At 41.4% G+C, this 23,014-nt stretch overlaps 2 protein-coding genes across 2 annotated transcripts in view; both read left to right on the top strand.

Annotated features, from left to right (window-relative positions):
- EVC (EvC ciliary complex subunit 1) overlaps nucleotides 1-23,014 on the top strand; it is a 510,906-nt gene that overhangs the window by 272,400 nt on the left and 215,492 nt on the right. The window lies entirely within an intron of this gene.
- The window catches only part of STK32B (serine/threonine kinase 32B), a 180,748-nt gene that overhangs the window by 116,762 nt on the left and 40,972 nt on the right, over nucleotides 1-23,014 (top strand). The window contains exons 5-6 of the mRNA XM_075499171.1: nucleotides 5,364-5,401; nucleotides 14,388-14,477. Of these exons, the coding sequence (XP_075355286.1) occupies nucleotides 5,364-5,401; nucleotides 14,388-14,477 (128 nt within the window). The remainder of the gene's footprint in view (nucleotides 1-5,363; nucleotides 5,402-14,387; nucleotides 14,478-23,014) is intronic.

Here is a 23,014-nt window from a genome sequence, read left to right as displayed (position 1 = left end):
TTTCATATCCTATGAAATCAGGTAACCCGAAGGACCTACCTTTGTTTTAAATTACAGCATAATACCTTTTTTGCAGTATTTTTCTGTAACCTACTTAGAATTAGTTGTTATCAATGTGAAGTGGTAGTCAATGAAACAGCCATTACATTTTTTTCTTGAGAAAACTGGGCAATTCATGGTTGACTTCACCAACCGCACACCTTTCATTTCTAGATTGATGTTTCAAGTTCAGTCAACATCAATAGAGATCAAAAGTTACAATGTTCTGGTTGCTAATTCGTAGCAGTACATGTGAAACTTTTTTGGAGATTGTTCTGGATTTCAAGCTTTAGACCAAATGACATCATCACATGTTTTTCAATCTTCTTTTCTATGACTCTTTGACCTACATAATGAACACAAAAGTGTGACCTCTGGAAGGTTATTTATGGTTATTAATCCCGATGAGTAATTCAGATTCTCCCCTTCTGATGTACATATATAATTTGTGTCTATTCTTCATTTTATCTGGCACTGGCAATATAATCACCTAGTTTTGCTCACTCCTACTAAGATTTCTCAGCATCCTCTTCAGGTGAAATAATCTTCATTCTTTTACCACTTCACATAGCTAATAAGTATTGTGTTACACCTCTCCAGTGCTGAACTGCAGAGCATTTCAATTTTAACCCCCTTTCGTGCTGAAGATAGGCTATTTATTCCTACTATTTTCTTCATAAGCATTCAAGCCCCATGACAGAATTTAACATGTAGAAACTCTGACTAGCTTCCAACTGCAATGGACTATACCAAAGACTACTAAATTCCACATATACAGTTCTCTCCCAGGTCTCTTCAATCTTTCATGAACTTCCTTGTAGCCAAGAGGAGGGGGAATAAGAACAATGGACTTTGAACTTGGATACATTATTTTTCATAGACTCACAGATTAATTCAGTCTGGAAGGGACCTCCAGAGGCCTCTAGTCTAATGTTCTGCCCAAAGCAGGGTCAGCCTTAAGATCAGACCAGGTTGCTTGGGGTTTATCCAGTCAGGTCTTGAAAACCTCCAAAAATGAAGACTGCATGACCTCTCTGCTTCTTAGTTTAGAAATCTGCTCCTACCTCACTTAGTAAAACCAGAAAGAAATATTGATGGAAGCGGTAATTAAAACTGCATATAATCGAACCTGAGCCCTTTATAATCATTGTGAGGCTTTCCAGTGAGTTCAGGGGACTCTGACTGGCATATGCAGTGAACATGAGTCAAGCCATGCTCATGATTTTCCTCCATGCAGAGGGAGTATCTTCAAGTATTGGATGCCCACTCAGCCTAGATATTACAGAAGATATCATTCTTTCCTACTTGGAAATTATATGCAGCACCTTCTTACTGTACTTTCGTCCTTCAGGCAGCTTTAGTTTGACATCTGTAGCTAAGGCAATTGAAGAAAGCTAGAAATGGTTTCACAGGCAGCATCAACAAGTGGCAATTAAACTGTGATTCTTCCGATTTTTTTCTCATTTGTCTGCACCTCTGAGTTTCTTGGGCCAGCTGTTATATTAGTTAGGCCTGGTCCTGTCACTGAGCAAAGACTTTGAAGGTTTCTCTACTCCCATTTCTCTGTTTCTCTGATTTTTCTGTGTATAAAAAGAGTTGGAGTAGCATTGGTACTGACTGAGAAAGTTGTGTTTATGAAATCAGTGTCAAGGACACTGCCACAGCTCTGCTGGTCATTGCTTGGTAAATGGTTAGAGGGCAGCCCAGGGCTCTTCTGAATCCAACCTGTGAGTGACTTTGCTCCTTGCAAAAGTCCTTCAATTTCTCTTATGAGTGGTTCAAGATATTTGGATTATGAAATGAGTGTTTCAATTCATTCTCTTAGCTGGGGATATGCACAACAGGAAAACCCTGAAGCTAAGGTACTGAATTTCACACCCTGTTGTTTGAACACGCTTGCTAAGGGGAAAAATGTTTTCTGAAAAATTGATGTGTAGTGAAAACAGAATTTCACTTATTTAACATGTTTGAATTTAAACTGCTTAACTAAAGAGGTTTTTATCTTTTAAATCCACCTTCCTACATAAACAGTGTTTTTACTATTTAAATGAATTTAACTAGAGTATTTATTTAAAGGAACTAGCTGTCTTTTGTATAGTAGATGCTGGCAGCCCTCCATTCTGAATATATCCAGTACCTTTAATTGCAATGCTCCTAGACCTGCCAAGTCTTTCCATTGACTGTGTTGAAACCTCCCTGCCCCGAACCCAGCAGGCAGCGGTCAGTGCAAGGACAGAGCAGTGGCCTTGCTCCTCTGCAGTCCATGGAGCTTTCAAGAAGCTGCCTCTGGAGAGGAGAACTTTTAGTGCCATGCTGTAAAGTGGGGATAACCACATAACAGAGTGCTGCTGGAAGGCACTCTTCATGGTGACCTTGCACTTTGCTTTCTCACCTGCCACGTGAATCTATGCATCATGCGCGTCTCCAGGTATGTCATCCCAAAACAGCAGCATCTTACTTAAGATACTTGTTCACCTTCTGGCTTAAGTTATCCCACGGATTTACGTGCTGTAAAAGCAGTTTAAAATAGCCTGTTTTGAGATTTGAGGCATGGTTATGAGTCTATCAAGTTGCCTCAGGGACTGAGGGGTTGGGCTGCTCTGTGCAAGGCGATACACCCTGTTGTACCCCAGCTACAGTCCTGCCTCTGAGCAAAATGAGCAAAGTCGGCAGAGCCCATGGTGGGGAAGATCCCTTATGTAGGAAAGGCTTTATGGTCTGTGTGCATCTGTATCAAGTATCAGCCACTGCCTGAATTAGTCACAGAAAGATAAGCACAGATCTAATTTTACCACTCAACTTTCTGAACATTACAGATGCAACTGCCTGAAGAATGTATTTGATGACACATACAGTTAATTTTTATTTTCTTAAACTGGGGAAAACAGTTTGAAGTGATGTTGAATGTATCACTGCTTTTAGGAAGCCACAGAAAGGCCCTAATGTACTTTGGTGTGACCCCAATTTTTTTACCCACGTGAGAAATGCAGAGTCAGTTTGTGCTTGTTAAGACAAGCTTGTGCTTGTGCTTGGTGAAGACAAAGTTTAAAAAATTTAATTCAACAGTCAAAACTATGACATGCTTATATCCATTGAAAGTAATTGCTGTATTTTCAAGTCGTGGATCAGCCACAGACTATTCAACATGAAATCACAATTCCAACTCTTATCAGAAAACAGTTATCAAAACCAAGAGATCGTTTTGTTACTAGCAAATATATTTGATACCAGCTGAAGAGTAGCTCTTCCAAAAACTGTCTTATCAATTGAGAGATTAGATATAACATTACATATAAAAATGTATAGAATTTCCTACAATAATTCAACCAAAGACAAGTTTTATAATATAAGCAGAGATATTTAATCCTACAGTTCGCCTGTAACTCACAACTTCACCCATATGAAACCAGGGGAAGGAGAGTTTTTGATATGGTAAATGATATGACAAGTGACTACAGGGGAGAGGAAAGAGACAAGTCAGAGTTTGGACGTTTGTGAATGACATGGGCTGTAGGAGAGATTTCCCCTTATATTACACATATAAATAGAACTGCTGCTGAACCAGGCAATTATAGATAGCCTGTAAATTGTGCAGAAGGAATACAGTATTTCACACTGAAATATCGATATAATTTTAAATTTCCATTCCAGATGGTAATTCATAGTGAGATCCTTTTCCTTACACAGACACATACACATCCTACATTATTTCCAAATGTGCAGGGAATGATTCAAAGTAATTTCTTATTTATCCTACGTTTCCCCAGCTGCTGCTACACAAATTGTAAACATAATCTTAGTGTACTTCATAATTTCATATGATTCTCAGGAAAGGCCAGAAAACATGGAATTCAGAATATTAAGCTGTAAACTTCCTTCTTTTGTCAATAAAAGTGCTGAGCTTGGGTGATGACTGAGCTCATATCATGCAAGCAATATACATATTCTAATTGCTACTGCTATCTTATTCCTGTATGATGTTTTCTTTAGAAGTCATTCTCTAATTTAAAAGAGAAAAAAGAAAAAAAAAAGTGTTCTGGTGTAATACATTTTCCTTTTGCAACATTTCAGTTTTTTGCTTATTTCATTTATGGGCACACTGGACAAAACTTGTTAGTGAAATCTATGTATTAATACATATTTCAGTCAGGATAGAATTTTCTGAGAAATGTTTAAATTGGAATAATCAAGTCATCCCTTAGCTAAAAAAAATTACACAGGTGGAAGTTCTTTGGAGTTCATTTGCAGAGTCATTTGACAGCTTATTTTGGCAGTTTACAGTGCCTTCTCTTTTGAGAGCAGTGGAAAATTCAGCCCAAGGGGCAAATGTTTTGCCTAAGGTGGACTGATGCATCTCCCGCTCTGGCAACGCCACACGAAGAACGTGGCTTCAAAATCGCATGAAGCGCAAGTTGCCGGTGAAAAGGCAGTGCCACACCTCACTGCCGCGTCACGCTTGCCAAGATGCAGGGTGATCCAAACCCGGGACGGATCCAGGCTGGCCAAGGGAGATGAGTTTCCCCCAGAACAGGTCTGCACCATGAGCAATGACGCTGGGCCAGGAAAGAGGGCGGGAATGCCCAGCAGTGGTGGGGAAAAGCTGTCTCCATCTCTCCTGACAGCAGCATGAATGTAGGTAAACGTACAATGATCCTGAAAGCGCAGCTCTCTAGGGTAATGTTTTTCCCTTGTGCTAAGAACAGCAGAGTTGAGCTGATGCTGCAGCACATGATAGTCTCCATCCTCCCTTATCCCCGCTCCTTTCCCCAGCATGCTACCTGCTGTTACAGACAGCCAAGTGGGGATTCGGGGGCTAAAAGGAGAGCTGCTAGGCTTACCCAGTTAGTGTAAGGTAACTAGCAGGACTTTACAATACGTGAGTGATCATGTATGTGAGCATGGCAAATTAGCAGGGTCTGGCAGAAAGGGTAGATCACCGATGTTTCCAATTAAATGATTTTTTGGGTCTGTCAAATGTGGAGTCCCTGAGGCAATCAGGCACCTCCTAGATACAAATCTTCCATCTCGTTGTTCCCGCTGCTATAAACAATAAAGTACATAATCTTGAAAACCAAATCCACGTCAGTGCTAACCATATGAAAGCAAAACCACATGAAATGGAAACCTAGAGAGTCTCTTTAGTATGCATGTTTTCTCAGGGCAGTAAAAAGATGTAGATAAAAATCACTTACCTTTCTGTATGACATGGTTTTCCTTGGTTTTGTATGATTTAAGTGACTTGGCCCTCATACCCAGATGGGGAAAACAGGTTGCAGGTTTTCTTTGGGTATGAACTGTAATGCATTCCTTTCCTTACTTTACAGGGACATCAAACCTGACAACATACTACTGGATGAACATGGTAAGTGAATATTGACTGCTTTATCTCAGATATCTCTAATTCTTGAGATCTCAGTGACATGCTCATGACATGCTTTGTAAATCAGCCTCAGATGTTGGATTCCTACCTAAATCTGGACTTTCTCTGCAAAGACTTTCCCTGTCCACCTTGTGGATTTTGTAGTTTCACCTCCTATTGCAAAAAAAAAAAAAAAAAAAGCTGATCTGACACTTTGCAAGACCTGAAAAAGAAGAATTTTAATATGAATTGAGAACAACGGGGACAACTGATAAAAAGAAGTTAATATTTTATTAGCAGGATTACTGTGAATCACCATAAAACCTTTTTAGGGACCTACCAGTAGAGCAGGAGCAAGACCTTATTTTCTCTTCTAGAACTTCTGAAGGGCTAAGAAATTTCATATAGCAAATTGTTTCTCATGTAGGTATCTGAAATTACTTTCCTAAAATCAGATACAGAATTTGGAAATTTGCCTCTAAGTCTGCAAAATTTTTATGGCTGTACATGTAGTTCTGGCTCAAATGACATAAAAAAGACTAGACAACATAATCATCTGATGATGTCTGTGAAGTATTTTGCTAAAACTTCATTCATATTTTTGCAACTATTCATAGGAAGAATGTGAGAAAGAAAATACGGGTAAAAGAAGGCATTAACCTTATATCAGAACAGAATTACATACAGGAGGAAAACTAAATGGAAAAAGAGGATGTGTGTTTGCTGCTGTGGGAAAGCTGTCTTGTGCTTTGTTCACCTCAGAAATTGATTAAAAGCAGTTAATCTTTGAGAAAACATAAGCTTGAAATTATGCCAAAATTACCATTATCTTTCAAAACCCATTGCAGAGCTGCTGGGTATTCAAGTTAAAGTTGATTAAAGAGGTACCATTGCAAACAGCTGAAGTTTGTCCCTGGGAATATCAAGACCAACAAAGCTAAATAATGTTGGAATTTTAAACCATCTAGAACTTCAGGAATTTAATGTTTCAGACCCATAAGTGTTCATGTTCCCTAGACAGTAATATCAGCAAATAAGCATGAAATAGAAATCTCTTGTCTTTAACTCCTGGGTGAATTAAAGATGTCAAAGGCAACATGAAAGGACTACGAGTGTGTTAAATCTCTGATTGACAGCCTTTGAAGTACAGCTGCCCTTATCTCTCCTTGCCCCTCATCAAGGTCAATTACGGCACAAAATCAGCCTCTTGTGAGAGCTTTCTTATGGGGCCTCAAGTATTGCAGAAAAGAAGCTACGCCAGAGTGAGTGACATGCTGCAAAATGAAGTTTTTATGGTGATTATAAGCCGTGCAGTAACAAAGTTATCTATAGCCAGCTTGGAAATTTTGGGATGGATAGCCCCTTTTCTGCAAAGCACCAGAATACTGCTCCCTCTTGGCACACCTGCAGACAAGTGGTGAAACAACCATGTTTCTCCAGATTTGCAGATAGACCTTGGTCAGCAGAATTAATCAGCTCATGGATCCTTGGTTCACAGACCTCTTATGCGGTTGGGAGATGTAATTCTCTCAACCTGGTTAAGGGTCCACACACTTCAACTTACTAATGAGGTGACATCAGTAGGACAGGCATCTGTACCATGCTCATCACCACAGGCTTCCTTTACAGATAACTGAAAGACATAGACATGGTTTAGATCATCTGATCTATTTTGAATGTCTGCACTATACACCAGTATCTGTTTCTCTTTGGTGACTAACACCTAGAAGTTTTGAGTAAAGACACAGATATCCACCTTATAGATGTATGTTTTGCAAGATGAATGTTATCCTTGAAGTCCATAAAAGCTTTGATTAAGCTGCAACACAGTAACATCATTTTTACGGAATCATCAGATTTCACTTAATGGAAAAATGTGCTAAAGATGTGCACCATAAATATGCTAGGCTGTAGAGGAAACATAACAAATTCACCTAATATGAGTCTAGCCAGGTGTACAGGAAGGAACTTTATTTTAGCCTGTGGCCTCTAAGATGGCACAACAGTTTCCTATATGCTTGACTTTACCCCTAGGTCTTTCTTACAGATCATTAAACAAACTGTGCTTACACAAAGTATTATGGAATTGCATATGCACAACATTTAGGACTGAGAGTTTGTCTGAGTTATATTTCTTTGACCTCACTGAAGAAATCTATTTTGGCTGAAGTCAAAGTGAAGTGTTATGCCCTTCACATTGCCTTACATCTTCAAGCAGTTAAAACTGACTGACTTTCATAACATATACCAAGATTGTAGACTGTAGATATTTCTGCTCATTAAAACTAGTTTCACTACAATTTATCTGTATGGCTTAGGGAACATACCTCAGGAATACAGAAGTAGTGAAAACAGGAGATTTTTCTTAACCCATAAAAATGATCAATCTAATTTACAAACAAAAAACCCCATGAAAATGTATACAACATATTCAAAATCATTCTGGCAGAGGAAGCCTGAATTTTCCCATATACTTTTCAGCAAAGCCACATCTCAACACTGCTGAGCACAGGTTCTGATGCATCAGTGGAAATAAATGTTTGATGACCACGAGAAGTGTAATGCTACATGAGAAGGGGGTAATCAGCTGCTTAAAATAGTGTTCAGCCCCTACCAGAAGATGATTGCCTGGTCTCCTGGAGAGATTCTTCATCCCATAGGGGAGTCTCATCTGAGGAGAGAAAGTAGGGATGTTTTCAGGTTTCACTCTCTGAAACTGAATCAGACCTCTCTAAGGAACTGAGTGCTGCCCATAAAGCTCTCTTGTTATGTTTCCCTCTCAGCTTTCCCAGAAAGCTCTTGCTCTTACAACTAACACTAATCTCTAAATTTAGTAGTAGTGCTCTGTTCTGCTAACATGCCTCTGAAACAGGATTATTCCAGTGATAGCTGAAGGGACTACCTGACGGCTCAGGAGAGCTATTATTATTGTATTGTACAGAGAAAAGCATTATAGAATACTCTTAATAACAGTATTCTGCTTCCTGTACTATTCCTTTCATTTTAATGGTTTAGAACAATATAACTGAAATAATAGTGTTTAGAACTGAAAGCAGGCAAGTCTGGTCCATGTTGTATTTTCTTCTGAAATATCAAAGAAATTAAAGAAGTCTTTAAATCTTTCCATGATCTATTAGCTATGATGTTTAAGGAGATTTGGAAAGCCTAAAATGCAGAAAAACAAGCAGGGGCAAACAGATTAGTTACATCGCCTTTTTTTCAAAGATGATAACATTATTTCTACAGCTGTTTGGTAGCACCATTGATATTAACACTTCTGGTCATTCTGCAGAAATTACGAGGCTCTACTTTGGCATCCAGGTTTTGCATTGTGCAGCGTGACCACACCATTATTACACTCTGTTTACAGAAAATTGGCAAGGGTTTGATTTCCTCTCAGGCAAGTTTTTCAGGACATCGTTTCACAAGACCCAGCAAGGTCCCTGCTTGGTTTACCCAGGAAGAACTCCCTGTTGGGTCAGACCCAAAACCTTGGCTGGTGTTCTGTTGCAGCCACTAGCAAGAGGAGATACTATTCACGGAGCGTGACCTTTGCCATTTCTAGTCATCAAACGCTTCAGAGCTGCCTATCACCCACAATTTTTGTGTTAGGATATTAGGGTATCCCTGTATATTCCCCTTTAGAATCTGGATGAACCTTTGTCTACTGCTTCTTTGAAGCTGCTGCTGATATTGGCTTCTACAGCCTCCCGGGGCAACAAGTTATAGAAGTTCACTATCCTTCATGAAAGAAGTGTTTTCTTTCATCTGATTTGAAACATTCTCCTTTCAAAAAACCATCCTCTACTTCCAGAATTGCAGGATTTGGTAAATAATAGCTTACAATCACTATCTTCATGATATTCAAAAACTCCTTCAGCTCTCCTGTCTCAGCTGAAGAGCCTCAGACTTTTTAATTTCTCCTTATAAGGCACTGCTCCATTCCCTTTGCCCCTCTCTGTTGCCATAGATAGTGTTATGGATACACAGGCTTTCAGTTTCAGAGCAGAAGAGCAACCATATTGGATCAAAGACCCATCTAATTGAGTTTTGTACCTCCAAGAGTTGCCAAAAAGTGAATGACAGAGCAGGATACAAAACAAAGCAGGTTTATGTGGTACTTCCCCCACGTACTCACTCAACCTCCAGCCTCAAGCATTTCCTGAGCTGGATATGGTTTCCACGCATTTAATAACTTTCAGTGGTCTTTTCCATGGTCTTTTCTGGAGCTTCCTTGAGTGGAGGGAACTTTTAGCATCCTTAACATCTTGTGGCAAAGTGTTCCTTAGCTTAAACACAGATTATGGGAAGACTGTTTGTTCATTTTGAAGGTGCTATCTGCTAATTGCACTAAATGCCTCCTACTTCTAGTGTTGGAACTGCTTCCTCGTTGTTCTCCATATTGAAACCACAGACCTAATATTTCACTCTTAGCCTTAACAGGACTAATTACCTTTTATTAGGTTTGGGGTTTTTTCTAGACTGGATTTTTGCATCTGTTAGTGATAATTTTACTCAGTAATCTTTTCTCTTATGAGAGAGCAAGGCAAATTCAAGCTGGCATTTGTACGTACCTCTTTATATATGATTATATTGTTTTATGATCATCAAGGTTTTCCGTAAAACTCTATTTCCTTGACTACATGAGAATCTCAGCTCTCACTTGAAAACTAACAGCAAAACTGAAAAATGCAGCCAAGGACTAATCCTGGTCTTAAAACCACAAACAGGATGAAAAACCCACCCATAAATTCAAAATTTAGAACCCTGATGTTAACTTCTGAACAACAGAACTGGCAACATTATTACTCTGTAGTGATGTCTGGGACACATAAAGTCTCCACTAAAGATGTACCTGGTGTGACTGTGTTAAGGCTGGTCCTCAGCATACCCACAGACAATTTTCAAGGACTGCGTTTCATTTAACCCTCTGACGTTGATTAACAAGATGAGTGTCCTGAGCATAATTCATTCACCTGAAGCTACCTACACTTTGAAAATATATTTGAAACTTACATGCCTACATGGCCATTAAACAGCCTCCCCTTTTGAAATGCACAGCCTCGCTGAACCCATCTATAGCAGTACAATAAGGTTTCTAACAATCTCCCTGATGATCAGTGGCAGACTGCCAAGTCATGCCAAGTTCACGTGGATACGAGCTTACGCTCTTGTACATAGTGCAAACGAATCCAGAGAGATGCTTTTTAAATTGTTCGTAGGGTTTGACCTTCTGAGGGCAAACCAGGTCTGAATTTGATCCAAAATGTTACTGTGTTGAGATTTCCCATCAGCTCTGATGCACGCTGAGTCGGTGGCATTAACTCCAGTCTGGTATTTCTTTTCTCTGCCCTCACATTCACCCCTTCGGCTTCAGACTCTGAGAAATTCAATGAGGTTTGAACTCATGTACATTTTCCTCTGCTAAATGTTAGTCAGCCAGTCTCAGCCACCTTTCAGGACTTGCTTTAATTGTCATTATGATTTGTCCTCATTTAGCAAAAATTAAATAATAGTCCAAACAAAGATCATCTGCTGTTTACCTCAGATACTGGGAATTCAGGCCTTCTGAAGTACATGCATAAAGCTTCTCAAAGTCATACACTGTGCTGCAGGTATTAACTTACAAATTTTCCCTGTTAAAGCCTCGACTGGAAGCTGACTGGAGGAATGCAATTTTTGAAACAATTTCCACTGAGATACTTTCTGCTTACAACGTACGTGTTGGCGTACGGGAAATCTGTTCAGTCTGGGATGATTTGAAAAAGCCATTCTGCAGAGAGCCAGAGGAATGTGGTCATTTGCCTTTTCCTCCCTTCTCTCCACCATCATCTTACTATTATATGGGGTCATGCAGCCATGGGGATTAAGCAATGAGCTCTTTGCCTGTGATACTTGAATTTAGGTAGGTACTGCTGAATTTGTGGTGCACTGCTGTGCTTCACAGCTCTTAAAAGCTAAACCCAAGTGGCACTGACATACTGCTTAGTTCAATTATTGTACCTGCTACCTGAGAAGGGAGCCAGGGTACAGACTTGGTTTTGACATTTAGTTGCTCCCAATAATATCCAGAAAGGGAGATTAAGTACCAGCTGTGAAGCTCAGATGGGAAAAAGTCCCCATGAATTGAAATTTTGGAAACAGTATGAAGCAGCCAGTATCCCAGCATATTTACTGCAGCAATGGCTACCTTTCCTTTTCCTATATGCAACAGTCACAGTAAAAAGATGTATTAGAGGCTGATTAGAAAGACTCCTATAGAGAATTAGGGTCTGACTGTCTCTTGAAATATTCACATCAGGAATGAAAAACTCAAAAAAAACAACCAAAGAAAACAAGTCACTAGGCTTAAAAGAGTTGAAACCATTCAGTGGTGTGCGCAGGCAGGCAGAGCTCTGCCTCGACATCCCTCCAGCCCTCCTCCACTACCGACAGGCGCGGGGGGGTCATTCCCCACTGCCCCCTGCTCTGACTCAGTCCCAGACACAGCCCCTCTCCACGTCCCCGGCTCCCACCAGGCACTGCGTGCAGTCCCTGCGGCAGCACAGCCATCTGCCTGCCTACGGGACACCTTGCTTTCCCTCCAGAGCCGGTTAGCAACCCTCTAAGCGACAGGCAAAGGCTGCCGGCAGGCAGCCCACGGGCCATGGGGTGGCCGTGTGATGGGGCAGAGCAAAGGTGGAGTTTCTGCAGCAGTACCACCGTGGCTGTGCTGTGCCCTGGTGCACGTACAGGAGCTGCCCGCTGCTGCTGTATCGGCAGCAGAATGTGGAGGGGCTATGCAGAACCTGTCTTCCCAATCCATCCCTTACCTTGCAGAAAAGCATTTTTAACAAAAACCATCAACCAGTGTATGCAACACTTCACGTGTGCTATTTTGGTTTTGTTAAATGAGAAGAAATCCAATAAAAGGGAGAGAAAACAATGCACTGCAGGAGAGGCAATTTTCCTTGCAAATCAACTGTTTGGATCAGTCTGAATGGATATTATGTGATAGGTGTTGTGCAACAGGTTATCATGCTGATACTCTAATAGGGAGCATCACTTACAAATGCTGTCATTTAAATGACAGAACTTTATATTTATCTGTCAAAAAAAGAGAAAGTATTAGCCTGCCGAGATCCTTGCAGCTTTTCATTCTACGGTGCACACGGAATTGCTTAAAACCACTGCCATGAGGTGTCTGTATGTGGTTCAATTATCTTTTTCAAGAAGCCTTCTGCCTTGGTGTTTTATTATTGCAGACATAAACTGCAAACATGCTACTCTGGCCACCAGGAAGGAGGAATACCGCCTTGAAATCTGATGGCAGGCTGGGCTGTGAACACTAATTCTTGTTATGGCAGCCTAACACCTCCTGCCCCTTATAAAGTGATCGCTTTCATCTGCTCACAGTTTTTGTCTGCCATGTGCAGATGTCTTCCTGGGCTGGGTGTCTTAGGAGGAAAGTGTCAATAAAATGTAAGCAGTTGTTTTGAGAAAACTGCAGAAAGCATGCAAATCATTTCATCGAAAACTTCTGTTGTGTCTCCCACTTGGAGAAATAGCTTTAATTTTGGCAGTGGGATGTGCCTTCTTCCTTTTCCCCTTCAAAACCAGCTCAGATCTGGCTAAATTAAGGGACTCTGAGAATTTCAGTTCACACATGCACGGCTGCAGACTTGTTAGAGGTTGGCAGATGCATTTCTTGGGCACTTTGAGCACGATCTAGGTTAGACTGTCGGAGCAGCATAATCTTTTATTGAGATTGCTGTTCCTCAGTCAGGTGCTGCGGTAACATTCAACATCAGTCATTTGTTACACTCTTTTCATCTTTGGCAGCAAACATGATAACAACCTCCCTCGCTTAATAACTGCATCATGCCCAAAGCCTGCTCCATTCTGTGGACTGAATGTGGTTGAGATCTTGAGCAAAAAAAAAAAATCACAGGAACTTGTCATTCAAAAGTCTAGTTCAACACATGATGTATTAATCCCGATCTGAGTGCAGGGCTAAGCCGGGGAAGGGAGCACCTTTCCCTGTACGCTGTCCTCCACAACGGCATTGCCAGATGTAATGACAGACAACAGAATGTCTGCGTCACTCCACAGTATAAAACTAATCCTGAAGTAGAAGATGCAAAACCTAACAGCGGACTTATCAAATTAAAAGTCTGCAGATACATTTTCAGGCTAGATTTGCATTCCGTTTACCTGCCTATGGCAAGCCAGGATTAACAACTATTGCTTCACTGTGGTAGAGCAATTTAACCTATGCTTGTTGTAAACCACCCCAGGAAAAAAGTAATGACAGCAGGTTTGGGCCATCCGGCCCGATTAGTTCAGTTTAAATCAGCTGTCTGGCTGGTCAGGCAGCAAGTGCGCGGGCTGACTTGTGTCACACTTCTTCCACCTTGCAACCTGCTGTCAAATGAGTCATCGTTTGGGACCTGCTGCTGTTACATACACACTCTTCTGCTACCAGGGATCTAATTTTATAGTTATTGTACAATAAAAATACCCTTTTTCTTCTTGGCTCCCTTTTTGCCCTGAGGAGACTCGGAAAAAGCCAGACTGATGGTAACCTGAAGTGATAGCAGAGAGGTGTCACGAGTACCTGAGAGTGCAAGGGGTGGCTCTAGTTGGAGATAAGGAGAGCTGGATTTCACACATAGCTTCACAAAGTTCAGCGCTGTTCCTGCATGCTACTGCTCTCAAAGACAGTTACTGTCCCTAACGTTCACAGCAAGAGGGGGTTTTGGGGTGACCAGCAAAAAAGGTTCAGCGCTGCGAGCAGACAGTGGACACAACGATATAGGAAAAGTATTCCATCATTTTGCTGCCAATAGGATTTTTCTAGTTATGAGCAATATTTAATAGTAGGTTTCCAGTAATTGTTATGAATATTTCCAATTGATTTCTTTCCATTATCACTTAAATGTTAAACACAGGAAGGAATATTTGTATGATGCGCTATTTTAACTTCTGTTTTTACTTTGTGTAATTGCAGGACATGTTCATATCACTGACTTTAACATAGCAACCATAGTGAAAGGCTCAGAAAAAGCTTCTTCTATGGCTGGTACAAAACCCTATATGGGTAAGTTTTCAAGACCATTTTAAAAATGTAAGAAAGCACACACATTAACATTGACTAATGGTATATTGAAAGGATTTTAAGTTATAAAAGCATACAATAAATGTGATCAGCTTCTTTTTTTGACAGTATATATGTGTTAGCAATGGAAAACGTTGGAGATGGAGGGATTGGGCAGGAGCTTGGTCTCCACACTGCTTTTAGTCAGGTTCTGTTTGGTTTTGTGAAGCAAATTCAGGAGAGTTTCAGCTGTGTTACTTCCTGCAAACCCCCACATCTGGAGACAAGAATATACGATTATATTTGTACCACTGTGGCTATGATCTAGCAGAGAACATGTAATGTCAGCTTAAAAGTATCTAGGCTCATCCTCAATTGCTTTGCTATGCAGAATCCTATGTAACTAACCCCTTAAGTGCTTGTCCTATGGTTTTTAGGGGCATTTTACATGTTTTAATCATTTCATTTAAATGCATAGATAGATTGAAGGCTGGGAAAGTAAAATTCAGTTCACCTGTCCTCATGTGTCTAAATGGTAAGCATCTTGACTAAGCTAATTCTTCAAACTTCCCCTGGAGCTGAAGGACAGAAGGCATCTCCTGGAGGTCACTTGTCCCACCAAAGTTAGGCGACTAAGAATAGGTGTGATTCATCCTATTTGTGGCTTCCTACACATCTGCTGTTTTAATGCTGTCTATATATGTAATTGTCATTGCCTGCGGAGGTGACTAGGTTAAGACTAAACTTATTTGGGTTCTGGAAACCAGACTAAGAGATATGTGTGCCTCTAAGAGACTTTCTCTAGCAGACATGCTCAGAGCACATCTAACACCCATGCACTGGCAAAATACTGGTAAATTACCATATTCTGAAAATGTCATTCGGGGAACCAAAGGCCACTGTGTTACTACAATTCTGCATATTAGCGTAGGAGTAAAAGCATGTGCCCAAGAAATAGGAATTAACACTTATGTTTTTCACAGCACAAAGAGCACTGTACCAACCTGCACGTGAAGCAGGCAGGCGTCTGCAGCGTGCCGGCGTACCAGCTCTGAGACTGTGTCACGGCACTCCCAGGCACCGGAGCAGAGTCGTGTTTTCAGATATGATGTGGCTTGGGCGTGAATCAGCTAGCACTCTCCCAAACAATTCCCAGGGAGTTAGCAGGGGCCGGAGTCTATTCCCCCTGAGCAGCTTGGGCATAGCTGTCCTATTTCGGCAGTTAATAGGCTATAATAACATGTGTGTAGCCACGCTGTGCCACTTGGGCTTGTGACCAGTGCACCGACCTGATGCTGGTTAGCTTACTCTTATAAATGTGCTCAAAACAGACCAAGAAACATTTTATGTAGTCCTGACTCAAGCATTTAATTTATGCAGAGGAATGAGGTTTTAGATGAAAATTTTCTCAGCATTTTGTATTGGTTAGCTCTAGCTGAGTGTCTAGTTCAGTGTCACTACTTAGACGAGATGGCCGACACTGCACAGGCATCGGATATAGAGCGTTAGGAGACCAAGTCTGGGGGTACTGAGCTTCTGCTCGGGGCTGGTACCTGAGTGTTTGATGTTGCACCACAGGTTTTCTATTCAATGTGGTGAAAAGAGAGGGGAAGGGATGCTGCAATCTCACTTACAACAACAGCTTTAGTTTAAAAAGAACTTGCTTGAGGATTTTTTGCCAATATGTGGTGGTTTTATTTATGGAAAAAAACCCAAACAACAAGAACTCAGGAAAAAAGCATTTTTTCTCTACAAGTAACTTGACCTTCCCCAACGCATACAGACAAATAGCTGTACAACTGACATGTGGAACCGATTACATTCACGGAAGTGCCCTTACATACATGATGACTGAAATGCTAAAAGATTCCAACATTTTTATATAGTAGTTTTGCATTTCTGTGAAAAGTTTATGTCTCAGAGCTTACACATTCTGCTGAAATAGCTGCCTACAATCTTCTAGTAGCCATTGTCATTAGATGTGCAAATTCTTATTACACAGATTATTCAGAAGTACCCTGGAAGAGCAGCCATTTTGCAGGAGCTCAAACAAATTCAGAAGAGATTTTTTCCATGTTTAAATGTGATGATGACAGCAGACACAGCAATAGAGTCTTTTCTGAGATTTAATTTGGTAGTCAATTAAATGACCATTTTGATGGCCTTATATTTTTAATCTTGAAGTGTTTGCACAGTTTTACATTAGAAAGCATAATTATTACAAAAGCAGAAAAAAGCTGAGTACTTGCTTAGGGGTCAGTTAGCATTTTAGCATCTGTCTGTCATAGTCTGAATGTGTGTAATGAAGAGATCGCGTGGCGGCTAATGATCAGAAGCAGATTAGTGAAAACAGCTGTACAAAAAGGTATGTGAGTATTCTTCAAATACTTTGCTGGGAATTAACAGGAAACTTAGTGTCCTTTGGAGCATCTTTCAGCCCATCTGCACACATAGATGGACTGCCACCTTCTTAGTTCATTAGTGGTCCCTGTTGGTAGGCTTTTCTCACAAGAAAAAAACCTAGCTTTTAACAACCAAAAGCACAAAAATCTGTAGCAAGTGCCAAGTACCACGATTTGATATTTTAAGGATAAAATTATGAAAAATGACCCCATCCTTTTGGAACTCCTACCCTCCACCCCCACCCCAAGGAGGAGGAGTAACTTGTTCTTTGTGTAGCTGATCTTTGCCAAGAGATAGTACAAAGAAGAGAAATGCTGAGGTTCATCTTAGAAAACCTGCCTATTAGATTCGCTGCTACGGTATTAGGGAAGTGATCGTGCCCCTGTACTCGGCACTGGTGAGGCCGCACCTCGAATCCTGTGTTCAGTTTTGGGCCCCCCACTACAAGAGAGACATTGAGGTGCTGGAGCGTGTCCAGAGAAGGGCAACGAAGCTGGTGAAGGGTCTGGAGCCCAAGTCTTATGAGGAGCGGCTGAGGGAACTGGGGTTGTTTAGCCTGGAGAAAAGGAGGCTGAGGGGAGACCTTATTGCTCTCTACAACTACCTGAAAGGAGGTTGTAGGGAGGTGGGGGTCGGTCTCTTCTCCCAGGTAACAAGTGATAGGACAAGAGGAAATGGCCTCAAGTTGCGCCAGGGGAGGTTTAGACTGGATATTAGGAAATTGTTCTTCACCGAGAGGGTTATCAAGCATTGGAACAGGCTGCCCAGGGAAGTGGTTGAGTTGCCATCCCTGGAATTATTTAAAAGACATTTGGATGAGGTGCTTAGGGACATGGTGTAGTGGTGGTCTTGGTAGTGTTAGGTTTACGGTTGGACTCTTTTAGGTCTCTTTTTTAGGTCTCTCTTTAAAGGTTGGACTCTTTTAAAGGTCTTTTCCCACCTGTATGATTCTGTGATTCAGATATGTTCAAGTCCAGTCCATCCTGCCTAAACTCTGCTTATGTCCCTTTGCATAGTGTTCTCCATTTACTAGAAAGTTCTGGGTTCCTTGTATTTAGTAGGAAAATACTAATGTCCAGGATAGATACCTCCCTATAGCCTTATGGTTTTGCAATCATTCACCAGCTTAACATCACAGCAAATAATTTCTCTGACCTAAGTTCAGAGTGCTGTAGACAGCTGAGCCTCATTGCTTTCCCAGGGAGCTTAAATGAGCTTCTGGAGGGTCCAGTAAGAGCCCAAGCTGACCCACGGAAGGAGGTCAAATATAGACCTGCAGTGGAGGGAAGATAGGAACAAGATTTTAACTTTAGGCACTGGTGAACTGCTGTCTTGGTTCACCTCAGCTCATGAAGCTGTTCTGCCCCTGAATCCTCCTCCCTGCACATCAGGTCTCCCCCATATCCAACAATCTCACAACAAGAAGAAACAGAACAAGAAAAAATGCCCTCTTTCCATTTATGAAGAGACTATGGCACCATCTACCAGTTTACCTACTTTCCAGTGTGCCTTCCTCACCTCTTGGAAATGCAAAAATACTGCAAAAGCCACAAGTGCAGTCTTCGCTACTCAGGAAGAGTCAGAAGAGTCATCCTTGCGTTTATTTGGAGCTGTAAGAAGGCAGAAAACCTTTTAGAGCTGTAAAAATCCTCTGTTTCAGGTGAAAAGTGATGGGTGAGCATTCTCTGTGGCACAGCTTGGGCATCAAAGCTTCAGCAAACCTCGAATATTAAGAATTTGACAGATATGGCCAGACACTTTTTCCTCTAAGTGCATTGATTTCACTTCCTTTCCTCTTTTAGTTTACACCTTCAATTTTGTGAAGAATCATATCTTTAGTGAAATGCTACAAAAACTTTTTCAGTTGCAGTGCTCTAATTAAGAAAGTTTTAGGTTCACTCCTGATAGTTATTTAAGTCCATATGATTTCTGGCTTTAAGGCTGTATCACAGACTTTGCATGTGGCTTTGCCTAAGCCATTTAGACAATGAAAAAAATAGAAAAAAAATACTTGGGGTGGGGTTTGCTCTATGGTTGGTAGTAAGCTTTCATTAACAGGAATTTAAACCCCCCTTTAACCTTGGTGTAACAAGACAAAATTACCTTCAAGTTACTTGCTGAGCACCAGAACCAAGGAAACTTAGTGGTTCCTGTAAAATGTGCCTTACACTATGCCAGTTTTCATGATGATGAAGGTATGAGATGTGATGAAAGCTTTTTCCCCCTCTTGGAGGTTTATAAAGGCTTACTCCCATGTGGATCCTGTTACATTTAATCAGATATGAGGGCACTCTCCAGCCTTTCCCTTAGTAGAAGTACTTACAGGATTTCTCACTTCTTCCTATGGCCAATTTAAGGAAATAAACAGAAAAATGTTATCTCTAAAGCCTCCATTCCTATTTGAAATCTGATTAAAATAGGCTGAGAAATTGCTAGGGAGTGATTTGCTCACATGCAACATGACTGCGTAAAACTGGTATCCAGGGAGAAACACAGTGAATTGATATTGTGTTGTAAAAATGCACTAGCTGTTCTGATTAAGATACCTATCTTGTAATGCTAAGCATGGCGTGAGCCAGCTCCTGCAGCCTTTGCTTAATCCCACTTCACATTAGCCTTTTCGCCCCTAATTCTTTCTCAGCCTGAAATTTTCCCTGCCTATTTCCCTACTTATTAAATGGTCATGCAGAATGCAATGTATCTGAACCCGAATGTTTCTCCAGAAACCCTGGTAGTTTCTCTACATTCCCTCTTCCCAGCTGATTCATTCAGACAACTTAAATACCTGCCACACATAGACAACAAAAACATGGACAACAGTGAATCTGAAAGGAACGAGGCCAACAGCCTCGCAGGACAAGCTACTTCCAGCTGTTTCTGCAGTGTTACTTCTCAAAGCCATTGACCTGAAATGCTGAAGTGTAATCAGCTTCTTAGTGTTTGGGGGTCTTCCGAGTTTCTGTCCCATACTGTTCAGACAGCTGCAGCTGTGAATACAATGTGTGCCTTAAGCTGGTTTAGGAAACTTGTGTGCCACCCATGCCTGATTTTATCATCACAAATTCACTGCTCAAACCTTCTGCAACATCTGTGATTGAGAGCATTGTCAAAGGTTTTATTGTAGGAATAGCCCTTTTGCAAACTCATGTTTTCAGGCTGTCATCCTATGCTGGCAAGCAATGCAAAATGTCCTTTGAGACCTAGCGGGCTTTTGGCAGCCGTGCCTGCGGCCAACAAACGAACACAAGCACTTGTGGGGGAGCCCCCTCCAGTCTGCACCGGGGTGCGGACCAGGAAAGCCAGTGCAGGGCAGGACACAGTCCCTGGCCGCAGCCTGTGCCCGGGATATTCAGCTGCGGCTCTTTCTTCCTGCAGAAGGCTATTCATCAGGCCTCTTGTGTTTAAAGAAAGTGCGCGTTTGCCTGGCCGGAAGCTCTTGTGTAAGTTTTTGTCATTTTCAACGCTGTTCCATCTTTATGAGCAAAAAAAAGAAGATGTTTCTTATATTGGTCCCTCATGCAGGCTGCAAGAAATATGCTTGTGTCTCAGAGAATGTGCTCTGTGCTGGGCACCCGTTTGCAGTAATGCCCTCTCCCCTGCAACAGGTTGGTCAGCTCCAAAGCAAAACGTTGAATACTAAAACGTATCTAGAAAACATTACAGCTATCGCCTTTTGTTTATTCCTCAATCTGGCACAGTTTAGATATATTTGAGTCCTATAGCACGTGCTTTCTACTCACTGAAATATTTCCTTTTTGAATGATCAATTGCCATACAACTGTATATTATTTGTGAGTGTTGCAAAAACTTCCCATTCACAGGCTATAAATTTTGGGAGTTTAGGGTTTGTTTGTGGTTTTTTTTCTGTTTCTGGTGATAGGAGGGTTAGGTAGAGGCTTCATGGTTTTCTTCAGCAGAGGCTGAAGTTATCCGAATAATGCACCATGATTTTACTTCAAATCAAACCAGTAAAACACATTCTGTGATATAAATACACCTGACAACAATCCAAAGCCAATAAAATCAGCCGTAAATTACATGAAAAGTTTCAGCTACCCCCTTCCTACCCTACAGGCTTGTTATCTCAGATTTTCACAGCTGCTTTTGTAGGCTGCTGTCACGGTGAAGAATGGCTGTATGCCTGAGATTACCAGAGGAGTGTGGATTTACAAAGGTCCACTGAACTTCTAAAACATATAATTCACCCATATTTATTAATTAATACTGGGTGTGAGTACTATTGGAGTCAGAGGAAAGCTAGTGAATGTCCCGATATCAACCTTACAGGTAAAGTAAAAATATCCTGTAGGGCTAAATTTGTTCCTGAGGTAGTTACAATATAGCAGGGACAAATTTGGAGTCGGGTTTTCAAAGGTCTTCAGCCTCGGTCTTCCTTGCACTCATACTAAACAGTGCCCTGAAATTAAAGACCATTTTGCAGCTCGTTGCTTTTTGAGTGCAGTTAAGGCAGTGTTTAGGTTTTTAAAACTCCCACCATTTTCCTACCAAGGGTTTGGCCGCCTATCTACAGAGTTTCACTGGTGGTGTCGCTACCTGCCCTTTTGATCCCAGGGAAATATCACGATGCCAGCACGAGCCTGGAGGCTTCTGTTTGTTCTGATAAGCAAGAACTGAGAGAGGATGTGTGAGTCTTTGAGGTGCTGAAATAAATACTTGCTGTACTGATGGGGTTTTCAGCTTGCACTAGGAGCACTGCAGCTGAGGGGATTAAGCACTGAGCTGGGAGTGGGTATCAGGTTTTGGCTCTGCTCTGACATTAACGAGTAGGCACACAAGCAGCTGAAAAAGCCTGGGAGATCAGGAAAGAGGTTACTGTCTACAGCTGCTTTTCACCCCGCTGTGCTCTCTGAGCTGCTACCATCCTTTGACATCTTCCAGCAAAACTGCTAATAAAATAATTTCTTTGACTATTTCAGTCAAACAACCCACACACTGAGTTCAAGTGGTAGTTTTGGTTAAGGCTTTTTTTTTTTTTTTTTTTAACCTGCCTGAAAGGGTCTGATCTGATGCGGAGCTCTGCAGGCAGATCTGAGGGGGAAGAAACCTCCAGAAGAGGTGGGAGAGGGGGCAACGAGCGGGAACTTCCAGCAGCCCAGCGGGGCATTTCTGCCCCGGCTGACTCCTGTTCTTTGGTCAAGCCACACAACCCCCCAGGCTTTTGCATGCATAAACTGATGCAAAGACTTTTGCTAACCTGGTAGGAGTATGTGAGGCAGGAGCACGTAATGGTCCTTCTGATGCATCAGGCACAGTCTGTCCTGCAAATCCCCAGTTATCCAGACCAGTTTGTTTCACTACTGGGGCAGAACAACTGCTGTCCATACACTGGGCCGATCTTCCAAATAGCAAATGGATATTTTTGGACACAATCCCTTCAACAGTTTGCTAGAAAAATTGACACTGCAGCCACTGTGAACTTTTGGATGGAGTAAGGAAGGTACTTCTGCATAATTTCATATTCAGTAGCAGGAGACCGTGACACGTTCATTGCTGCTGGGCTTTCTTTCAATGGGGCTAGCAACTTAAGGCTGTTTCTCTGAGGTTGATCCAGATGTTCAACCAGACAGGGCTTCTCTGTGCAAACACAAGGGCAAGAACTGGGTTCTGTTTAGTGTTTGAGTAACACAGAGGGTTTTATGAGGACAGCACTCTGAGTAAGGGTGAGAGAGGTTGTATAGCCATATGGCAAGCTAATAAGGCATTCTAAATGCAGTGTCCATATTCAGGTAATGATATCTGAAATATTTACTTTGATTGAATAATTGCATTAAATATGAGTATTAAAACTATTGAGGTGTATTATGTGAATAATGGCACAAAATCAGTTACACTGCTGTAACAAGTCTAGACCTCACACTAGAAAATTGCCAGCCCAGCATGGTCAGGCTTTAAGCAGCACTTTGCCTTATACAATAGAAGTTAGCAGTTGGCTAGTCTACAGCTCTGAGTCAGAAAGCTGTCCATTATAATTTAGCCCCTTTTAGCACATGCGAAAGTAAATGCTAGGAGGTAAATTGATAGTTTACAAAGTCCACTTTTATATTCAGGGAGAGGGAAGTTGCTTGCTTTCATTTTGTTCTTAAGACAGCTTCTCCTGTAAATAGAAGATCACTCGT

The sequence above is a fragment of the Mycteria americana genome, chromosome 4 (assembly GCF_035582795.1).
Source record: "Mycteria americana isolate JAX WOST 10 ecotype Jacksonville Zoo and Gardens chromosome 4, USCA_MyAme_1.0, whole genome shotgun sequence".
NCBI lineage: Eukaryota > Metazoa > Chordata > Aves > Ciconiiformes > Ciconiidae > Mycteria > Mycteria americana.
The sequence above is the reverse complement of the archived record's forward strand: the minus strand, read 5'-3'. Positions and strand labels throughout refer to the sequence as shown.